This window comes from Saccostrea cucullata, unplaced genomic scaffold, assembly GCF_032062105.1.
Source record: "Saccostrea cucullata isolate Sc308-1 unplaced genomic scaffold, CSIRO_AGI_Scuc_v1 ctg5531, whole genome shotgun sequence".
NCBI lineage: Eukaryota > Metazoa > Mollusca > Bivalvia > Ostreida > Ostreidae > Saccostrea > Saccostrea cuccullata.
The window spans coordinates 1-21,640 of record NW_026936773.1 but is presented as its reverse complement, the minus strand read 5'-3'; the positions used below and the strand labels follow the sequence as shown (position 1 = coordinate 21,640).

At 34.1% G+C, this 21,640-nt stretch overlaps 1 protein-coding gene across 2 annotated transcripts in view; it reads right to left on the bottom strand.

Moving 5' to 3' along the window:
- Positions 1-18,805, bottom strand: part of LOC134246574 (uncharacterized) — a 29,850-nt gene extending 11,045 nt beyond the window's left edge. The window contains exons 1-3 of one of the 2 annotated variants that reach the window (XM_062728966.1): positions 18,656-18,805; positions 12,329-12,469; positions 9,274-9,455 (exon numbers count right to left, since the gene is read on the bottom strand). In XM_062728966.1, the coding sequence (XP_062584950.1) occupies positions 9,274-9,455; positions 12,329-12,403 (257 nt within the window). In that variant the 5' untranslated portion in view covers positions 12,404-12,469; positions 18,656-18,805. The remainder of the gene's footprint in view (positions 1-9,273; positions 9,456-12,328; positions 12,470-18,655) is intronic. The other variant, XM_062728967.1, reaches the window with a different exon arrangement.
- Positions 18,806-21,640: the final 2,835 nt, after the last annotated feature.

Below are 21,640 nucleotides of genomic sequence, written 5' to 3'. Positions count from 1 at the left end.
ATATTTTCTTAAACTTGGTAAGACAAATAGGAAAACTCACAGAGTCGACCTCCAATATGGCGACCAACGGGAGGTAACTTTAGGTCAATCGAAAACTATCTATACATTGGGACTCCCCCCGGGGAAGTTTCAATATAGTCTTCAGTGGGAAATCTCGCTATATATAGCAATTCGCCCCTTCCTAGCAACCCCTACCCCGAATAGTTTTTATACCCGCACTTTCTAAAGAAAGTTCGGGTATATTGTTGTTACTCATGTCCGTCCGTCCGTCCGTCCGTCCGTCCGTCCGTCCGTCTGTCACACTTTTCTTCCCTGAACTCCTCCTACATTTTACACAGTAGCTTAATCATCTTTTAAGAGATGGTTGGTGGTGTCATGTAGATGTGCAGTAAGGTTTCGGAATTTTGATTTTGCCCCGGGGGGTCAAATGGGGGTCGAAAAATGACGTTTTTTGTGCAAAAAGTCCCGTCTTCCCTGAACTCCTTCTACATTTTACTCAGCAGCCAAATCACCTTTTGGGGGATGATTGGTGGTGTCATGTAGATGTGCAGTAAGGTTTCAGAATTTTGATTTTGCCCCGGGGGATCAAATGGGGGTCGAAAAATGACGTTTTTTATGCAAAAAGCCCCATCTTCCCTGAACTTCTCTTACATTTTACTTAGCAGCCTAATCATCTTTTGTGGGATGATTAGTGGTGTCATGTAGATGTGCAGTAAGGTTTCGGAATTTTGATTTTGCCCCGGGGGGTCAAATGGGGGTCGAAAAATGACGTTTTTTATGCAAAAAGCCCTATCTTCCCTGAACTCCTCTTACATTTACTTAGCAGCCTAATCATCTTTTGTTGGATGATTAGTGGTGTCATGTAGATGTGCAGTAAGGTTTCAGAATTTTGATTTTACCACGGGGGGTCAAATGGGGGTCGAAAAATGACGTTTTTTGTGCAAAAAGTCCCGTCTTCCCTGAACTCCTTCTACATTTTACTCAGCAGCCAAATCACCTTTTGGGGGATGATTGGTGGTGTCATGTAGATGTGCAGTAAGGTTTCGGAATTTTGATTTTGCCCCGGGGGGTCAAATGGGGGTCGAAAAATGACGTTTTTTATGTAAAAAGCCTCATCTACCCTGAACTCCTCTTACATTTTACTTAGCAGCCTAATCATCTTTTGTGGGATGATTAGTGGTGACATGTAGATGTGCAGTAAAGTTTCTGAATTTTGATTTTGCCCCGGGGGGTCAAATGGGGGTCGAAAAATGACTTTTTTTGTGCAAAAATTCTCGACTTCCCTGAACTCCTTCTACATTTTACTCAGCAGCCAAATCACCTTTTGGGGGATGGTTGGTGGTGTCATGTAGATGTGCAGTAAGGTTTCGGAATTTTAATTTTGCCCCGGGGGGTCAAATGGGGGTAGAAAAATGACGTTTTTTATGTAAAAAGCCCCATATACCCTGAACTCCTCTTACATTTTACTTAGCAGCCTAATCATCTTTTGTGGGATGATTAGTGGTGACATGTAGATGTGCAGTAAAGTTTCTGAATTTTGATTTTGCCCCGGGGGGTCAAATGGGGGTCGAAAAATGACTTTTTTTGTGCAAAAATTCTCGTCTTCCCTGAACTCCTTCTACATTTTACTCAGCAGCCAAATCACCTTTTGGGGGATGGTTGGTAATGTCATGTAGATGTGCAGTAAGGTTTCGGAATTTTAATTTTGCCTTGGGGGGTCAAATGGGGGTAGAAAAATGACGTTTTTTATGTAAAAAGCCCCATATACCCTGAACTCCTCTTACATTTTACTTAGCAGCCTAATCATCTTTTGTGGGATGATTATTGGTGACATGTAGATGTGCAGTAAGGTTTCGGAATTTTGATTTTGCCCCGGGGGGTCAAATGGGGGTCGAAAAATGACGTTTTTTGTGCAAAAAGTCCCGTCTTCCCTGAACTCCTTCTACATTTTACTCAGCAGCCAAATCACCTTTTGGGGGATGGTTGGTGGTGTCATGTAGATATGCAGTAAGGTTTCGGAATTTTAATTTTGCCCCGGGGGGTCAAATGGGGGTCGAAAAATGACGTTTTTTATGTAAAAAGCCCCATATACCCTGAACTCCTCTTACATTTTACTTAGCAGCCTAATCATCTTTTGTGGGATGATTAGTGGTGACATGTAGATGTGCAGTAAGGTTTTGGAATTTAGATTTTGCCCCGGGGGGTCAAATGGGGGTCGAAAAATGACGTTTTTTGTGCAAAAAGTCCCGTCTTCCCTGAACTCCTTCTACATTTTACTCAGCAGCTTAATCACCATTTGGGAGATGGTTGGTGGTGTCATGTACATGTGCAGTAAGGTTTCGGAATTAAGATTTTGCCCCAGGGGATCAAATGGGGGTCGAAAAATAACGTTTTTCATACAAAGAGCCCTGTTTTCCCTGAACTCCTCTTACATTTTACTCAGCAGCCTAATCATCTTTTGGGAGATGGTTGGTGGGGTCATGTAGATGTGCAGTAAGGTTTTGGAATTTAGATTTTGCCCCGGGGGGTCAAATGTGGGTTGAAAAATGACGTTTTTTGTGCAAAAAGCCCTGTCTTCCTTGAAGTCTTCCTTAATGTTACTCAGAAGCCTAATCATCTTTTAGGAGAGTTAAATATTTTGAAAATTATGTAAAACATCAACGTCAAGGGGTAACAAGATGTGTTTGTGAAACACTATGCGCCCGGCGTCAACAAAGTTCGAAAAAGCTATTTTTAGCATATAGTTCACAGTCAAGGTCACAAGGTCATTGACCTTGGTGTTATTTGTAAAACTTAATTAGTGGGGTATGCATACTAAATATGAAGTCCCTATCTCCTATGGTTCAAAAGTTATGGCAAAAAGTAGAAAAAGCTATTTTTAGTATAAAGGTCAGAGTTAACTTTTCATGGTCATTGACCTTGGTGTTGTTTGAAAGAACTTTATTAGTGGAGTATGCATACTAAATATGAAGTCCTTATCTCTTATGGTTCAAAAGTTATGGCAAAAAGTGGAAAAAGCTATTTTTAGCATATAGGTCACAGTCAAGGTCACAAGGTCATTGACCTTGATGTCATTTGAAGGAACTTAATTAGTGCAGTATGCATACCAAATATGAAGTCCCTATCTTCTATGGTTCAAAGGTTATGGCAAAAAGTGGAAAAAGCTATTTTAAGTATAAAGGTCACAGTCAAGGTCACATGGTCATTGACCTTGGTGTTGTTTGAAAGAACCTTTTTAGTGGAGTATGCATACCAAATATGAAGTCCCTATCTCCTATGGTTCAAAAGTTATAACAAACAGTTGAAAAACCTATTTTTAGCATATAGGTCACAGTCAAGGTCACAAGGTCATTGACCCTGATGTCATTTGAAAGAACTTTATTAGAGGAGTACGCATACTAATTATGAAGTCTCTATTTCTTATGGTTCAAAAGTTATGACAAACAGTTGAAAAACCTATTTTTAGCATATAGGTCACAGTCAACGTCACAAGGTCATTGACCTTGATGTCATTTGAAAGACCTTTATTAGAGGAGTATGCATACCAAATATGAAGTCTCTATCTCTTATGGTTCAAAAGTTTTGGTCAAGGTTAAAGTTGACAACAGACAAACAGACAAACAGATAAACAGACAAACAGACAGGACAAAAACAATATGCGCCCCGAAAAAATTCGGGCGCATAAAAAAACATCGCATGCTGGGAAACACCTTGAATTCTTATGAGTAATTTATGTACATGTCAAATGTGAGAGTCATATCTCATCTCAATCAAAAGTTATATTAAGCAAATGCAACATTTTTGAAAAGTAGGTTAGGCTTGATCGCTTCAAGGTCAAGGTCACAGTGTAAAAGTCATGATTTATTTGGAAAGGTCTTATCACAGGTAATAATATACATGCATTATGATATGAATGCCCTAACTTTTCTCTTTCAAAATGATGAATTTATAACAATTTAATTTTTTTGCAAGTTGGTCAAACTTCTAGGTCACATGTAAAAAAAAAAAACCATGCCATTCTCACAGGTAAATATATATACTAATACATAAGTTTAATATGAATGTCTCTTCTCATTCAGTAGATATAACCGTGATAACCAAGGTTAAATTTATTGAGACAGATGGACTGAGTCTGACATACAAATGTACATATTTCTATATGAATTGGGTAAAATTGGCCCAGTGGTTCTAGAGAAGTTAAAAATGTAAAAAGTTTTCAGACAAACAGATGGACAACACGTTACGACAGACATTATATGCTAAGGAAACCAAAAAAGCTCAAATGAGTGTTTTGAAAGGGTTACGATATGGTTGGAGTATTTGAAAAGCTGTTTTTTTTCCTGCAGAGATATGCATGACCAACATATTCATGTTTTATATTTTCTTTAGTGATTTGTTTGTTTGTTGTGAATACATCTTCCCTCATATGGAGACACCGCCAAATAATAATGAAGATAAGATGTGTTTGTGAAACACTGATGTCCCAGTATGGAAGCCTATGGCGAAGGTTGACGTTTCTCAAATATATGTCAAAATCAAAGGTCAAGGTCAAAGGGTTCAAATTGTTAGTATCAGAAGAAAGTCTTGTCACAAGGAATGCACATGTGAAATAAAGAAATCCCTAGTAATTCCTGTTCAAAAGTTAATTGCCAAGGTTAATTTTTTTGTTTAAGTGGTTCAAACTCTAGGGTCAAGTTCAAACATATTTATACCTGTTGACAGTTCACAATGAATACAATATGTCATGATAAGTATGAAAGCCCTAGCACCTACTGATCAAAATTTAGGCAGAGTTTAAAGTTTGGTATTTTTCTTGTAAAAATGTGTATCCCATGTCAAGCGATCAGAGGTAAAAATTAATGGTACCCAAATAAAAGGTCTTATTAAATTGTCACAAGAAATAAACCTATAAAATGTGGAAGCTATTTGTATAGCCCATCCCACTTAAAACTTATGGGCAAGCTAACTAGGATTTAATTTCTGCAGACTTATAGACAGACATACTAAACACAAGAAACAAAATATGTATAATAATTAGTCAAATGGAAAAAAATATACTATTTAACTGGAATAACAAAATACATTGTTATTTCAGGGACAGGAAGTGGGTAGGAAGATTGGAATCCCCCCATCCCCCCCCCCATCTGGCATTTGCTTTGTTATTTAAACAAGACTATATACTGTAGCAAGTAAAAAATGACTCTTGACATCCTCTCCCTATAAACTTAGAAAACATTGACCTCACTATCATTGTTTTTTTATTTGTTTATTTGTTTTCATTTTTTTCTCCTGCTTGTCACGAAATTCTGGGCTGGAATTTTTTGACTGAGATGTGAACCCCCCTCCCTACTCCCGAAAAAAATTCTGGATCCGCACCAGTATTGGCAGTAACTGAATGTCACATCGACAACGGGAGATAACTTCACAATATGAAATTCGTCTAGTGTGGCATGCGATGATCTTTCACCCTTTTTAAACTTTAACCTAATAGTTTGGGTGTATTTTACCCCCCACTATACTAAAACTTCTACTTACCGACTCCCTGTGTCTCAACTTCATGAAATATAAATCCAATTATAACTCAAAATGAATTAATCCAATGCACCAGACTGCAGCCATGTGCCATTTTGGCGAACCTTCGTCGATTCCATCACCTTATCAGATGAAGTGGGAATCGGCCGAGGTGTGCCAAATGGTGTTTAATCTATAAATATGATAATGGGTGACGCAACGTGATGTGATGTAGAAATTTACATGTTCACATGTATAGTACAAGAACAAATTTTAAATTAATTCATAACAAACGATATTAAATTTTAACAAACCTTTTCCATCTAGCCTATTCCAAAAAGTATGTGCTGTGTGATTGTGGTGTCGAGGGGGGGGGGGGTTAGTAAATTTAAAAAGGTCCTATTATGAGCAAAACATATATCAAAAACTAATTTCAGACGCGGATCCAGAAATTTTTTTCCGGGGGGGGGGGGGGGGGGTCCTCCTCAGTCAAAAAAAAATCCTATCCCAGAAATTGACAATCAAAAAAAAAACCTAAAGTAAATCTCACCCAAACGTCAAAAACCTATATCGTGGGGGGGGGGGGGGGGGGGGGGGGGGGGGGTGGGAGTAATGGTGACTTCTATTGCCGCAAATTAAATGTTTAACTTTTCATACTTATTTTACACATATTCGTGTTTACCAGGGGGGGGGGATCTGCATTTTCCAAGGGGGGTCCATTGTAACTTTTTCCTTGTTTTAGTATATACATTTTTTAACCTTGTAAATTCCAGGGGGGGGGGGTCCTGACCCCCCCCCCCCCCCCCCCGACAGATCCGTGCATGAATTTACATCATTAATAAAATTCAGACTGGTATATAATGAATTAAACATGTATAAAATAAATATAAGAGGTTCTGAGTTATTGGTCACAGGGTCTGAGAATTTCATACTCAATTTGATGAATACATGTAAATTATAGAATTATTTTGACTATTTCTTTGGAAAGCCGCCCAATATGTAGGAGCGTGTATTTAGAGGCAAACACCTTAGTGCGGGTATTACTGTCTCATGACAGCATCTAGTTTAAAATATTTTTTCTTTAAAATCTTTTAAATATACTAGTATATAGGTCCCTGGTTCTGTATGAATAAATATTTAAATAATATCATTTTAATAGTGTTTTATAATTAAATCATTTTAACCATTTAGTTAATCTTCACGAGTACATATGGATAATGACTCTTTCTCTCTCTCTCTCCCCCCCCCCCTTGGATGCAGTCGCCAGCGTGGCACTATGGCTACGGCGTCTGCTCTTTATAGAGTCACGAAGTACAGTAGTAAGGAGTTGACCAATACGTCGTGGGTTCGAATCCCATTATAGGATGTGGCGTTCGGTCCTTCGGATAAGATCTAGACCGTATTATCCGAGGTCCCGTGTCGCAGTAGGTGCTGGCACGAAAAAAAATCCCTCACTGCTCAATGGCTATAAGTGCCTCGTAGGACAAATTTGTAGCTCCCCACCGGCAAGAGGTGGCTTCTCCTTTTGAGTGAAAAATTCTCGAAAAGGAAATGATACAATCACACCACCAAAGTCTCAATATATATACTGACTTCCGGGTGGACGACCTCCTATGGGGTAAGTTTCATCGGTAGAGGGGAGGGTGGCCACGAAACATTTACCTAAACGTAACTTTTTACTACTGGAAAAGTTCAGCAAAAGGCTTGTTGCCCCCATCCCTTACACTTTTTGTTGCAGTACTAATAGTCAATTTATATATTAAAAGTCATGTACTTAGTGGCATATGAGTAAAATTTATTACTGAAAAAAGTTGACGACCCCCCCCCCCCCACTTCACCACCACCAAATAGAATTTTCGAGTTTTTAGATTTTTTTTTAGCTCTCCTGGTTGATGACAAACACGGTGCATACTAAAGATATTTCTTTCTTTATTAATAAGTGCTATTTTAGTATAAAGTATATATATTAACGCAGGAAAAAAGACCGAGGTGTTTCTAGTATGCCTGGGTGCATGTAGTCTGGTTCCGACTTCGCCTTCCATGCGCGGATCTAGATGGGGGTGGGGGGGGTTAGGACCCCTTCGAATTAACAAGGTTACTAAAACATGGAAAAAAGTTACCCACCCCCATGAAATAGAATTTTGACGTTTGAGGAAGTTTAGTTTTTTTTCTTCTTTTTATGCTTGTCAAGAAATTTCTGGGATTGGGTTTTTTTTTTGACTCTGTTGCCCCCCTCCCTGGAAAAAAAATTCTGGATCCGCGCCTGCCTACCCATAACTCTCCTCACTCCTTTGCAAAGCCCTGTCCCTAGAATCACGCGCATTAGCAGTTACTATCTGTCGTGAAATAAAGTTCAGTTCAGTGGAAGGCTCTGAAAAACAACCCAATTTATAAGGGTTAACTAGTATCAAAATATTTAACATTTTTATAACAATTAAACTGTAATTCAAAAATATCCAACAAATAACTTTAGTAGAGTTATATTTTTCAGGCGAGAGAACAGTGACGTAGCATCGTTTTTGAAAGTGGGGAGGGGGGGGGGGCAACAATAGAATAAATATTCAAGCAACCCGGCTGGAAACAACTTGTCAAGCGCAAAATAAACCCCAGGAAATTGTCCAAACTTGAAAATACTCGGAACCGGGGAAGGGGGGGGGGGGGCTTAGCCCCCACTTCTTTCCAAAGATAGACTTAGTATAGACATTGAACATTCCTGCGTAGCTTTAGCCCCCCCCCCCCCCCACACACACTTTTTTTTGTTTTGCTTGTGAAGGTCTAAAAAAAATAAATTCTTATATACTTACCCCCCCCAACTTTCAATTAGCTTCCGACGCCAATGAAATCCTATTTCGGGGGCGGGGTAGGTTTTGAGTTAGATTCAACTTCTTCTTTAGAATCAAATTTAAATTTTCTTTCTACTATACGTACTACATTTACTTATTTGACCCTTACTCTTACAAAAAGTGGCTCGGACTTTAAATGAACAAAGTATAGTATAAAGTTATGTCTGAAAAAAGAAGCCGTTATTCCTGTATGCCCAGAGAAAATAAATATGGAGTTTCCATAATTGGATCGGGAGATCGGATCCGGCCTTCAGAAGTTCGATTGATAAAGTATTAAGGCGTATTGAAGAATCTCAAATAACCCGACCCGGGTTTGCTTACCTAGTTTTACCAACACTCGTAGCGAACACCACGCCACCTAGCGTTATCATGCCGCACTAAATTTTGACGGTTTGACAACTTCCATTCGTCTTCATTGAACATGCTTCATTGTTAGCGTGATTGAATTAACATTCGTAGTAGAGATAATGCTAATAATTTATTAAAGAAACTGTTTAAGTTTAAAAGAAAGTAGAATGAATTTACAAGAATAAAGCAACATAGAAGTAAAAACAAAATGAAGAATGTAATAAAGACGAATATGAAAACAATAAAGTGACATATAATTACAATAATAACAAAGCATAGAGAAGTAGGCAGAATAAGAATAAAAGCAAGATACATAGACTTTTGGCGGTATTTCCCTTCCATACTAAACGTCAAGCGGATAGATACGTTTTCTATCCAACCAAATGACGCATTCAAACAAAAATTGAAATTTTCGTTCTTTACGTTGCATAGCCATTACCTGAACATTATAATTATGCTCACGATGTAAAGCAACTAATTATCATTTTACAAACCGTAAGACATTTAGAGAGTATTAAAACTTTTGCCCAATCCCATTAGGTAATTATTATCAAATATCAGTATATCTGACCTCTGTGTTCTGCTCTGGTAGATCATGTGTCCTCTGTTGAAGTTACAGGACCTGGTGTTGTTACAGAAACAATTAGTAATGTGTCTCCTCTCGGGTTCCACGGTCCCATCGTCTCTCCTCCGGTCAAACTCAAACACATCCCCACACACCGCCCGCGGGGGGCATACGGGGGAGTTAGATCTCTGGAACATGCAATAAACAAAGGTATATAAAACACATCCTCACACACGGCCCACGGGGGGGGGGCATACGGGGGAGTTAGATCTCTGGAACATGTAATAAACGTAGGTAATACAAAGGTAATAAAAATGGTCCATAACGTGCTTTACTTTTTTAATATTTTATGCCCCCGCCAAATATTTTCTTATCGTTCTGTTCCATATATGGTATTTTTGCCTTGTACTGATCTTAACTCTTCGTATTTCCATGAATATTGAGGAGACAGACTTGTCAGATGTTCTTCTGTTCTGATATTGGGTACTAGTTGTTTTTTTTTTATGACAACTATTTCTTATTACACGGTCATCCAATCCACCATTTGAAAAAAGAATACTGAGCAAAATTAATAGAAAATTCAATTTTTAAACACTCCGGATTCATTCTTTTCAAAGGAAATGTTGATTATATGATTGTATAGTCGTGTATGCTGAATATTAATAATAGTTTTTGGACTTTTTCTACGTCAAGCATCTTGGTTTTAGATATATTAATAATAGTTTTTGGACTTTTTCTACGTCAAGCATCTTGGTTTTAGATATTACCAAACAATTACATTGAAATATATGGAGATATCGAAAAGTTTCACAGTTCAAAATTTCATTAAACAATACAGATTTTGGAGTAGAGCAAATACGGACCTCTTCAACAGCAGAGGTGGGAACAAATCCAGGGAAAACTCTGAGTCAGTAGATCAGAAATGGTTTTGTAAATTTGAATGTACATGTGTATATTCTAATAAAGGAATGTCAAAATGATTATTTTCCTTAGTCGACTATTCGATAGCATTTTAGTGATAGTCGAATATATTCGAAACATCTTTCGGTATTTTCTTTCTTCAAATTTTATTGGTACATGAACCATTTATAACTTAAAAAAAAAAATTAATCCTAGTGAAAAAACACGTAAAGCACAAGTAATTATATAAAAAAGCTTTTGTTAACTTCCAAATGCTTTTTTTTAATATATATGATTATATAGCCTAGTTAATTTTTTTTACAACTCATTATAAAAATTTTTAAAACAAAATTTAATAAAAATTCTGAATTTTTTTTCTATTAATTCGATTAGTTTTTAGCAAAGATGAACCTAGAAACAAGAAAACAAACAGTCAATCGAAATGATTGCCTGCTCTCTGTAATCGGTATGATGCTGCCAAACTTGGACAGTTTAATGACATTTACTACTGTTGAAATGCAGAAGCCAGACTTAGTGTTTTCGTTGGCAAAAAGACAAAAATCTTGTCTTGTACTGTACATGTGTAATTTTGGTATCATTAAGACAGACTGTTCCAAGACGCTTTCAAGAAGGTATTTGTTAAGCCAGTAACTTGTGCTAAAAGAACATATATGACAAAGACTAAATACTTGTACACGTACAGTACAAACTGATATTGCAATTACTCTAAATAAGTATAGTTTAATATCAAGAAGCGCCTACATAAATTTTTTATACCTGTACATACCCAATCAATGTCAGGGACATATACATAAAATTATATCATACGAATCGAGGTAAGAGTATTATGTATAATATTGCATGCACATTTATCAAGTGTCTTTGACATTAAAATTCAGTTGCAAAAGCTGGGGTATCTGCATGTCTTATTGTATTTTACATGTACTTTTATTGAGAGTCCTTGAAGTTAAGGTCCCATTAGTTCAGGTACTGGCTTACACAGTGTATTTTTTTCTTGGCGTCTTTGATTTTTAACTAAATAAAGATCCCAAAAAACCTCTATAGTTATCAATTATAATAGTTAGCTATAGCTGTATGTAATACTTTCAGCCGTTGCTTCACATTGGAACTCTATTCTCGTTAATATTTGTTCCAAGGTTTGAGCCAGTATATTTCTCAAAGTACATGTTAATATATACATATACATATAATGCTAATTTTGTAAATGATATACAGAAATACAAATAATATTCCCATTCCACTAAACTCCCAATTTAAGAGTTGGTAAAAAAAATGAAATATAACGATTCATAGTAAAATATTTTTATTTACTTTGATAGTAAAAACCTTGTATAAATATTGTAAACATGTTGATATTTGATAATAATAAACTTTTACGTTACACTTTGTTGTGAGAATTACTTTCTGACTCACATATACTTGTCTGAAATGTACAGTTAGGAATCTTCGGTTCTGATTATCATAGATATGAGACTTATTCTGACATGAGTTTTTCAAAACGCAAATTTAAGATATTCCTTTCCCTAACAAAAGTATTATAGTTTATTTAACTACGGTTAATTATAGCAATTCAAAGTTTCGAATTCAATATGGTAAATCAAAGTATTTTTAGAAAGAATTCCAGATTGTTATATTTTAATTTATAGATTCCTAGATGCAATTTTCTTTATTTATGTGAAATATTAATATTACAATTTACTTGTATGTTTACATAATATTAACGTATATGTAATTTACTTTGAGGGTCTGAAGGAGGAATAATGTTAAAACTTCCGGGTAAGTGAGTCTCTCTTAATTAGAGAATTATAAATAAAAGAGATTGATACATGTACAACTGTATTTTATAAGCACGAAGTTTACTTTCGTGATTTTATATTGTCTTTAATTACTGAAAAATGATAGATAACAAGATTATTAGACGCCAAAATGCATTTATATGAATTGAAACATGTCGTACCTCTATGGGAATGCAAAACAACTGCAACAATATTTATCATATGAAAAAAGATTTATACAAGTAGTATTAGAAGATGTTAACTATATGCATGTCATATAAAAACATTTTACAGACTGATTTTGCATGCTTTTAATTTGAAGTTTAATTTCTGTTAAAATTGAATTATAATAAATATTTTCTTACCGTTATATAAACATCCTTTCCCTCTGCATGGGTGCACATCAACAAAAACGTTGAAGTCAGAATCAGGAAAAGCATCCTTCGGGATTAGCTTCCGACTGGGAAATGACTGTATGAAGAAAAGACACCCGAATATATACCAATCTGAAACCAGAGATATTACAAATGTTCTCCAATAGTCATATCCTGTTTTGTTAGCTTTCTTTGTCTTAAGGGTGTTGCATGCCTTTTAACAGATCGATGACGTCCAAGCCAAATTTGAATAGCAGCGGTAGGTCGCAAATGCTCGATGTACAGGACAGAGTGAACGGATACCTTACAAGAAAGTGCCTTACTTTTGCTCTTAATTAAAATAGATGGACATTGGTGATACAATGAAGCTGAAGCCAAAAAAAAAACTTCACACCTTAGGGGTTCATAAATTCTATATTAGGTTGAAATCCGAGATCTCAACTAATGGACAGGTTTGTGTCATGTTTTGTTTTAATGTGTCATTTTTATCATTATTTTAAATTGTATGTTTTTATAGATATCTGATCCCTCAGAATTTATTTTTTATGAACATTAAGTAAGAGAGCGTAAGATCACAATATCACCATAGTATCACATATTTCGGCCAACTCATAAATAAAATTAAGTTCTACAAATTAACTTATTTAATTTAAGGTTTTTTAAATGAATAACTATGAAAAATACTTTGATAGTCTGATTTACTTTGAAATTTTACTCTACAACTTTTATTTAAATGAAGAGACATTATAATATAATTATCTTTTTAATTATACACCAAAGATGTTGATTTTAGAAATAGTATACCGGTACATGTATATTGCAAAGGCAATAGTTCCAACAATGTGCAAGCGAGGTAAAATATATCAATTTGAAATTTTAAAAATGCTTTGAAATTTTACCTTTATAACTTTGATACATACAGTACTATAGTAAATAATACATGTGTATTTGCTATTAATTGATTTGATAGGTCATCAACTGTCTTGTAATCTTTTGAACATATTGTCTCATTACAGAGAAAAGATCTATTCTAAGACTTACTTTCCAGTTTGTCGGTCATTTCCTGGAGATCATTTTACCTAATTGCGTTTCTCCAGCATACATTAAATAGTATGTTGTATCTGTATTTCTGTATTTTTATTTGCCATACAAAAGAAGAGTATCTTGAAACAAAAATTCAATAATTATGCAATCTCGATGCTGTAATTGGATGCTAAAAATTGCAGTATTCTTCAAAGAACAAGAAGTGTAGCAAAATTAAAAGCAATGCTGCAGTAACACGAATCTTCATGACGTCCAGTTCTTTTTGATTTAATAATGAAATGTATATTTTGTAAAAAGATAAAAGATCCCTGATTGATACTAGAAATCAGAGCTAATTACTGCCGACATTGGACATTAAATAGAAGCAATATATCAATTACAACCGCAACAAATATTTCAAATCAGATTTAGATGGCGCTCACGATAATAGAACAAAACTGCCCGCATGATATTTGATTCTCAGTCCAAATGAAATTATCATACATATATAACTGTCACCCCTTGTGAATCGATATGGTAGTTAGAAATGAATAAAGGTAATTCGTATCCACTTAGCGTTAGTTAACTATTTGCATATAGACAGATGTGTCTATTTGGTTGTTTGCTGATAGGACCACAAGGTCATGAATTGGGCATATTTTACGATTCTAATGAATATTGTGAAGATTCCATGACATATATCTACAACGAGATCTTCTACGAATATTTATGAATTCATATTCAAACTTTTCAATTTGAATATTAAAATTTCCATCAAAAGTAAAAGAAACTACACGTACCTCTATAAAATAAACGTTTTATATGAGATATAACTTCATTTTTTTTACTCTAACAAATTTTCAAGTATTATTTGAAGTAATTCTAACTTTTTAGTCAGGTGATATTAATTTAAATTAACAGAAACACGATTTTTACGTTAGATTAATCGAATGTTCTTTTTTTTAATTACATGTATGTGTTTATTTGTTTTTTTTTCAACAAAGTATTAAAAAAAAATCAACCCTACAAAATACTTGATTAATGACTTAAGAAAACATCTGAAGTAGACTACACCAATAAAGATGCTTTCAAAAAGTCAAAAAATTAATTTTTAATCGCATATTCATGTTGCATGAAACTAGATTCCATATAAATTTGGTAAAATTCAGCAAACTACATGTATTGTGCAGGAACCGTTTTTACACACTCTTGATTCTTCGGATCAGGGTTTGAGGGATTCTTATTACACTTTGTATACCGCCTACTGATCCAGGCTTAAACGCCTGACAGAAATATGAGAGATGCATTTTGGATAATTAAATAGTGTTTCTGATATTTTCCACTTTGCTTCTGATAAATAAGGAATTTCCACGATCTGATTAGATCGAGAAATCAGAGACATTAGAGTTGGAGAGAGAGGGATTGCATTGAAGCGATCAATGATTGTAAGTGAAATAAAGTGCCTTTTCCCTTCGATTAATAACAATTAACAAAAAGATTTTTCTATAATTCTATTCCTTTTTAAAATTTCTTGAAAGAAGATATAATTCATCTTTCAAATAACCTATTAGAAGAAAAATGCTGAGACACTATAAAGCCATGATTATGCATCTTCAAAAATCATGCTCGCGAGTAAAATTTGATTATACAGAGGAAGTAAATTATTTTTACTCATAGATTCGAACGAAACAAAAACAACTAAAATTTTAAAAAGCATGCCTAATATATGTAATGAAACAAGTATATTCCTAGACTTGAGTACAAATTACGCAATAACTTTGCCTACATAAACGTGTCTGGTTTACTATCGTTAATGTATTCAAGCTAATAAACATTAATTTTGTATTAGTTTGTATTCAGTAGTGAGGAAAGAGTATGATATTACAAAAGTGATAATTAAAAATCGATTGATGGAACGTTTCATTTTATTGCAACATGAATTTGAAGCCTTCAGATTCTTCTTTCAAATGAAAAAAATGGGAGAGGGGGAATTTCCTTTAATTTTTTTTTAATCCTTTTTGATTTTTATAATAATGGCAGGATCTAATTACCAACGACATGCCCAAGGAAATAATTTCCCGTGAACATGCCCAAGGGAATAGTTTCCTGAAATTATGCTCCAGTGAATAGTTTCTCAAGAACATGCCCAAGGGAATAATTTTTCGAGAACATGCCCAAGGAAATAATTTCCCGAGAACTTGCCCATGGGAATAATTTTGCCGCGTCCATGCCCAAGGGAATAGTTTCCCGAGGACAGAACCAAGGGAATAGTTTCCTTAGTCCATAGTTTCCCGAGAACATGCCAGTGGGAAAAGTTCTCCGAGAATATACTAATTTCCTGAGGACAGACCCAACCCTAACAAAATCTTACTTTATAGTTAACTATGATTTACTACAGTTAATAGTAAACTATAGTAAATCAAACTGGCAAAATTATCACCATACGAAATCAAAATTTTTCCATAGTAAATCAAAGTTTCCATAGTGATCACCACGGTAAATCAAAGTTTTCATAGTTATCACTATAGTAAATCAAAGTGTAAAAGTTTTCACTAATGTAAATCAAAGTTTTAATAATGTCAAATTGTTCATTATAGTCAACTATAGTAAACTATAGTTTATAGTTTATATATAGACCCAAGAGAATAATACCCCGCGGACAGATCAAAGAGAATATTTCCCTGAGGACAGATCCAAGAGCATAATTCACTGAAGACAGACCCAAGAAAATTAATTTCTCGAGGACATGCCCAGTTGAATAATTCTCCGAGAACACGTCCGAGGGAATAGTTACCCACGTAAGTCCGAGGAGAATAGTCCGGTTTGATGAAAGATTATCACTTGATGGGTATGATTTTAATTACATTTTTGGAAATAATTTACAACACTAATTATTTTGAACCGATGGACGTGCCTTGCCTTGCTACAGTAGATGTAAATATTGAGAAAAAATGCACATAGAACAATATATTCAGTCAAAGCCTTCTGCTTTTTGAGTTGCTTCACAAAGACAAAAACTACTTCGACAAATACTTTTAAGATGTGAGAAATGGCATTTTAAATGAATCAAGCATTCCTATGAACACTTTTCAAAAAACTCTTTTCACCATTAAATTACAGATAAAAAACTTTTTGTTTTGTGATTTTGTACCCTTTTAATCATTTGCCCCACGAATGCAATTTTGTAATGCCAAGACAGTTAGCTAAAACATTGTTAAATTGATGGAGTTACATGTATGTAGATATTGTATTTTTTCATTAAAAGCAATTTGAGATGTAACTTTGATGTCGAAACTTTTTGATGCAAAATTGTAAATAACTATTTCAATGACAAAAAAAATTACATTAAAAACATTTGTTGTTTATATTTGCGATGGAAGAACTATTCATAAGGTATGATTGAATCAAAATTACAATATTTTTGTCGTCTTGTACAATCATTTTTTTTTTAAATATAACACTGTATATTGGATTAAATATAGAAGTCTTTCTTCTGCTTTATTTCAGTCTAATTGATTATGACACTTCTGCTTCATACTTGGATATTTTACTTGAAAAAGACACTAATGGTAATCTAACAACCAAGCTATATGATAAACGTGATGACTTTAACTTTTCTATCGTCAACTTCCCTTACTTATGCAGCAATATACCTTCATCACCTGCATACGGAGTATATATATCTCAGTTGATTCGATACGCAAGAGCATGCTCTACGTATGAACAATTTCTTAAACGAGGTAAATTATTGATTAGCAAGTTGATGAAACAAGAATATCAACAGTCTCGTTTAAAGTCATCATTTCGTAAATTCGATGGTCGATACAACGACCTTGTCAGCAAATACAATTTATCATTGAGTCAAATGCTGACTGACGTTTTTCATACCAATTGATAGTCCATTGTTTATACACTGAATTGACGACGGATTTTTTCCGTTATTTCCTGATCATGACAACGAGCACACGACGGGTGTGACCGGTCGGCAGGGGATGCTCACTCCTCCATGGCACCTGATCCCACCTCTGATGTTTCGGAGGTCCGTGTTTGCTCTGCTCTTATTTTGTATATTGTTTAATGGACGTTGAGATTGAATACTGTTCGTTATCTCCATATCCTTCTTTATCTATATTTCAAAATTGACAGTTAAGCATATTAAGTGGAAAATGGGTTTACTAGAACTATAAAATATGAATTTGGAACATGAATGGGTCAAGTCTCCATTCTTCGTTAATGCTTAAATGATGGAAACGTAAATGTGAAATCTATTTCATTTGTCCAAAAAATGGAATCTGAACCCATTCTATACGAAAAGCGAAAAATTTTGAAAAAATATACGCTTCAACAAACCCGTTCATTTAAATCACACTGACGAACGTCGATAATGCATATACTTCGTAGCGTAGTGGTTAACGCGGTCGATCTTGTGCCAAACCCTGCGCTATGGACATGATGGAGAGAGTTCGAATCATACGTGAAGCTTTTTCGTCATTGTTTACACATATCTTAAAAATATGGGTGAGAAATAAATTATTGATAATATATATAAAAACAACGAAATACAGAATTAAATGTGTAATAGATGATATAAACAATATAATTTTGAAAAATACGACTTTAAGAATTGAAAAATGTCTTTTCTCAGAGCGGGGAATTGTCTTCGCACTGTACGCCTCCATTCTTTATATTAATAGTACATTTTAACAGCAAAATAAAATTTTCAAAAATGCAGCTCACATTTGCTTTAAAGCCACGGTTTTCACTCGTTACAAATAATGTACAGGAATGAAATCAAAATGAAAACAAATATTTAAATCAGTGATTCTAGGATTTTTTTTTTATTTTAAAAAAGTATATGTAATAAAACTTCTAAATTCATGGAAATATTACTAGAAAAACTATTGCATTGCATAGATTAATAGATTAACAAAGAAGTGTAAAACTTGCTGTCTCACATGATGCAGATGTCCCAATTCACTATAAATGTGGAGCAATTTTGCGCAATGTCGTGCAAAAAGTATTGCCAATATTGCTAGTTAATTGCATACTAAAATTGTACATTACACGTTAATATCTGATATTATCCTAACCCTAGTACAAAAATTATCTCATTATTTCAATGACCCAAACACGCTTTAATACAAAACTAGGTTAAGAGAAAAGTTTCTTTTTTTTTTGATGTTCGTAAAAAATTAAGTTTCATTGGTGAATGAAATGTAATTTACAAGCTTATAACACTATTAATGAATAAGAAGTATGATGTACAAACTGAATGTATAAGCATAAGAGACTCACGTTTAAGAGTTTATACCAGGTCCAATTGATATTGCTGGCTTTCCACTGCGTCGATGCTATATGTACGAGCGGAAATTGAGAAGATTTTTATGTCGCATTGCATGGATCTACTTCCGCCACAGCGCTTTGAGTCTTTAGTGCCGCTCACTAATAGCTATTCAGTTCAGGGGATAAAGGAAATGAATCGGTAAGTGAATTTCACATTAACGTAAAGAATGGCAAAAGAATTCACAATGAAGGTATTAGTCAATAATCGAGATTTCTGTCATTTTTCCTTTTTCGGACATCATGACTTCATAACTTATTTATACACCGACCTGATTCTGTTTATTGTAAAAGAGTTTGATTCAACTTCACTTCTTTTTTTCAAACCTTGGACAAAGACATTTCATTTTTGAACAGGCCATATGCATGAATCTGCTATGAAATAAAACATATTGATTGACATGCACGCACTATGCAATACGACTGAAGTCACAATATAACAGGTTGGGATCACTCGCCCAAATGGAATGTAATAGCTTCTACATGTAATAATATAATAACTTCTGGTTTTGCAAGTTTTTCTGCAACCCTACAGTTTGTTAAGAGTTTTTAAAAAGTTAACTAAGGAACTTCCGAGGGATCAAACTCCTAAACAATGAGCATAAAGAAAAACATTTTTTACCAAAATTTATCTTTGTATCTTGATGCGGATTTATGATACTTAATGTAAAAAAAATTGCACTGTAAATTATATCCCATCTGGGATATTTTATCCCAAAAGGACTATTATATCCAATTTGCATGGGTGAGTTGTCCCGACTTGTATATTAACACTTCATATCAACGACAGGACTGGTCTGAAAACCCATGTCACATATCAGATCGGCGCACAAAAAATCTTTATCATACATGAAACATGTATATATCATGAATATTTTAAGTCCAATCAAGGTCATTTACGAATATATTCGTGCCTTTTGATTGATTAATTGTTTACATCTCGGGTGAGATTTTTTTTATGCTTGTAGAGACGTCACCATGCACTGATAAATAGCTTCAAATTTAGACATAAGTCCTTTACTTGGCACTCAGGGTCATTGAACAGTGATCATTGACGTTTGACCTTCTTTTCAAAATGTTAGTTTTTTTTCTCATAACTGCGAGGGTTGTTCGAAAAGTTCATGGACGATGTCAATCTTCGTTATACTACTCTCAAGGAATTTAAAATAAGCACAATATCATATACAACAATATTTGTTTTCTTGATGTGTAAAGTTCCATTCCATTCGATTTAATAGAAATAAATTTACATAATTTTAAAATTAACATAGTTTGTATCTAAGGAGCACACTCAACGGCAATGTAGCTTCAAAAACATAGCGTCAAGAATTTCTCAAAAGTACTATCCCAATACATGTCAAATAATATAGTCCAATACCCACTCATTAAAAACCATTTATATCACTTGACATTTATTTTTCTAACAGTTGTTCTCTTTATATGAATTCCTTTGTCATTTTTTCCTTTAATTTATTATCACTTAACTGTACTTTCATAAGATCAGCAGCTCTGAAGCGTCTATGTCGTTTAATGACGTTGTAACTTTTTAAAGTTTTTGTTCAGCTTTTTAATTACAGTTAAACCTCGACCGATACAGAGTCTCTGTTACTCAAATACCATCGTTATCTGCTGCTCCGTGACGTTCTACAACGTCATCGTTTTTGTCACTTTCAATAAGGAATACCTATTTTCTCAAATTGATTTCCTTTCAACGAAGCAAAATATTAGACCATAATCTGAAATATGAATGGATATGTAACACTTCATTTTTTAAAGGTCTAGGATTTTTTTTTCATGTTTGCTCCATTGTTACATGTAATCGTAAAAGAGTTTGAAAAAAGAACTTTGGTGACAGCTTTTGAATGACATATGGTAGGGTGTTCATGTTTGACACAATTAGCCATAAATAATGACATCTCACCCATAAACACAACGAATGCGGAGGATGGCAATTTTTTTTAAAATTTGCTTGTTCCTTTTGTAGTTCTTAAAAAAATATTCTTACTAGACAATTGCTTCTGCTTAATATTATAGAACATCTTAAAATAAATTCAGATAAAATTGTTTTCAACAATATATTTGAAATGCCAGCACAAAGACTATCGCTATTTACCCAATATGCTTCATCCACCAAGCGTTTTTGCTAGAGGTTAGCTCTTGCTAGTTTGTTAGAGGTTAGCTTTTAAATTATTTTATATAAACAAAACTAAGCAATATTTGTTTTTTGATCTGATTTACCTGCAAGATTCAACTCGAATTTAGCAATTTTCATTGCATCTATTTGTTGTCAATCAAAACAAAATTTGCATAAAAACATTTAAAACTGGATTTTCTTCTTCCATCAAAAAGCGATTTCATGATATACGATGTACAGGGTAACAGAATATCCTTACCTCCAACGTACTAAGAAAATCACCCACGGTGCCAAACAAATGAAAAATAATGAAAGAAAGATTTTTTCAAACAGAGTCACGATTTCCAATTCGAAATAGCAATATATTATGTGGAACCCCGACTAGTAATCATAAATAGACATCGATTAAATTCTACAATCAAAGAAATTAGTAAATGACTTTAAAAAAAATAAAATTGAGGAATAAACTTGGGATTGAAAAAGAGAGATTGAACCATTTAAACTTGAAATTAATATTTTTCTTTGTTAAACTAGAATCAGATGTCACCTATATATTTCATTTTCGTGTATATATCAATGCAATTTAAAATTTATTATAAGAAGAACGATACTGTTCTCTTCTTGATCTTTTTTAAATTATGAGTTCTGATAAGATTGAAGTGAGTCTAATTCAAGAATGTTTTTCAATACTAGCTACAAAAAGAAAGCTTCGCAAACACAACAGTAAAAGCCCATGGTAAAGGAAAAAGTAGCATTTAGTTAATATTATTCATATAAGAGCATGAGTCAATATCGTATGTTAGATT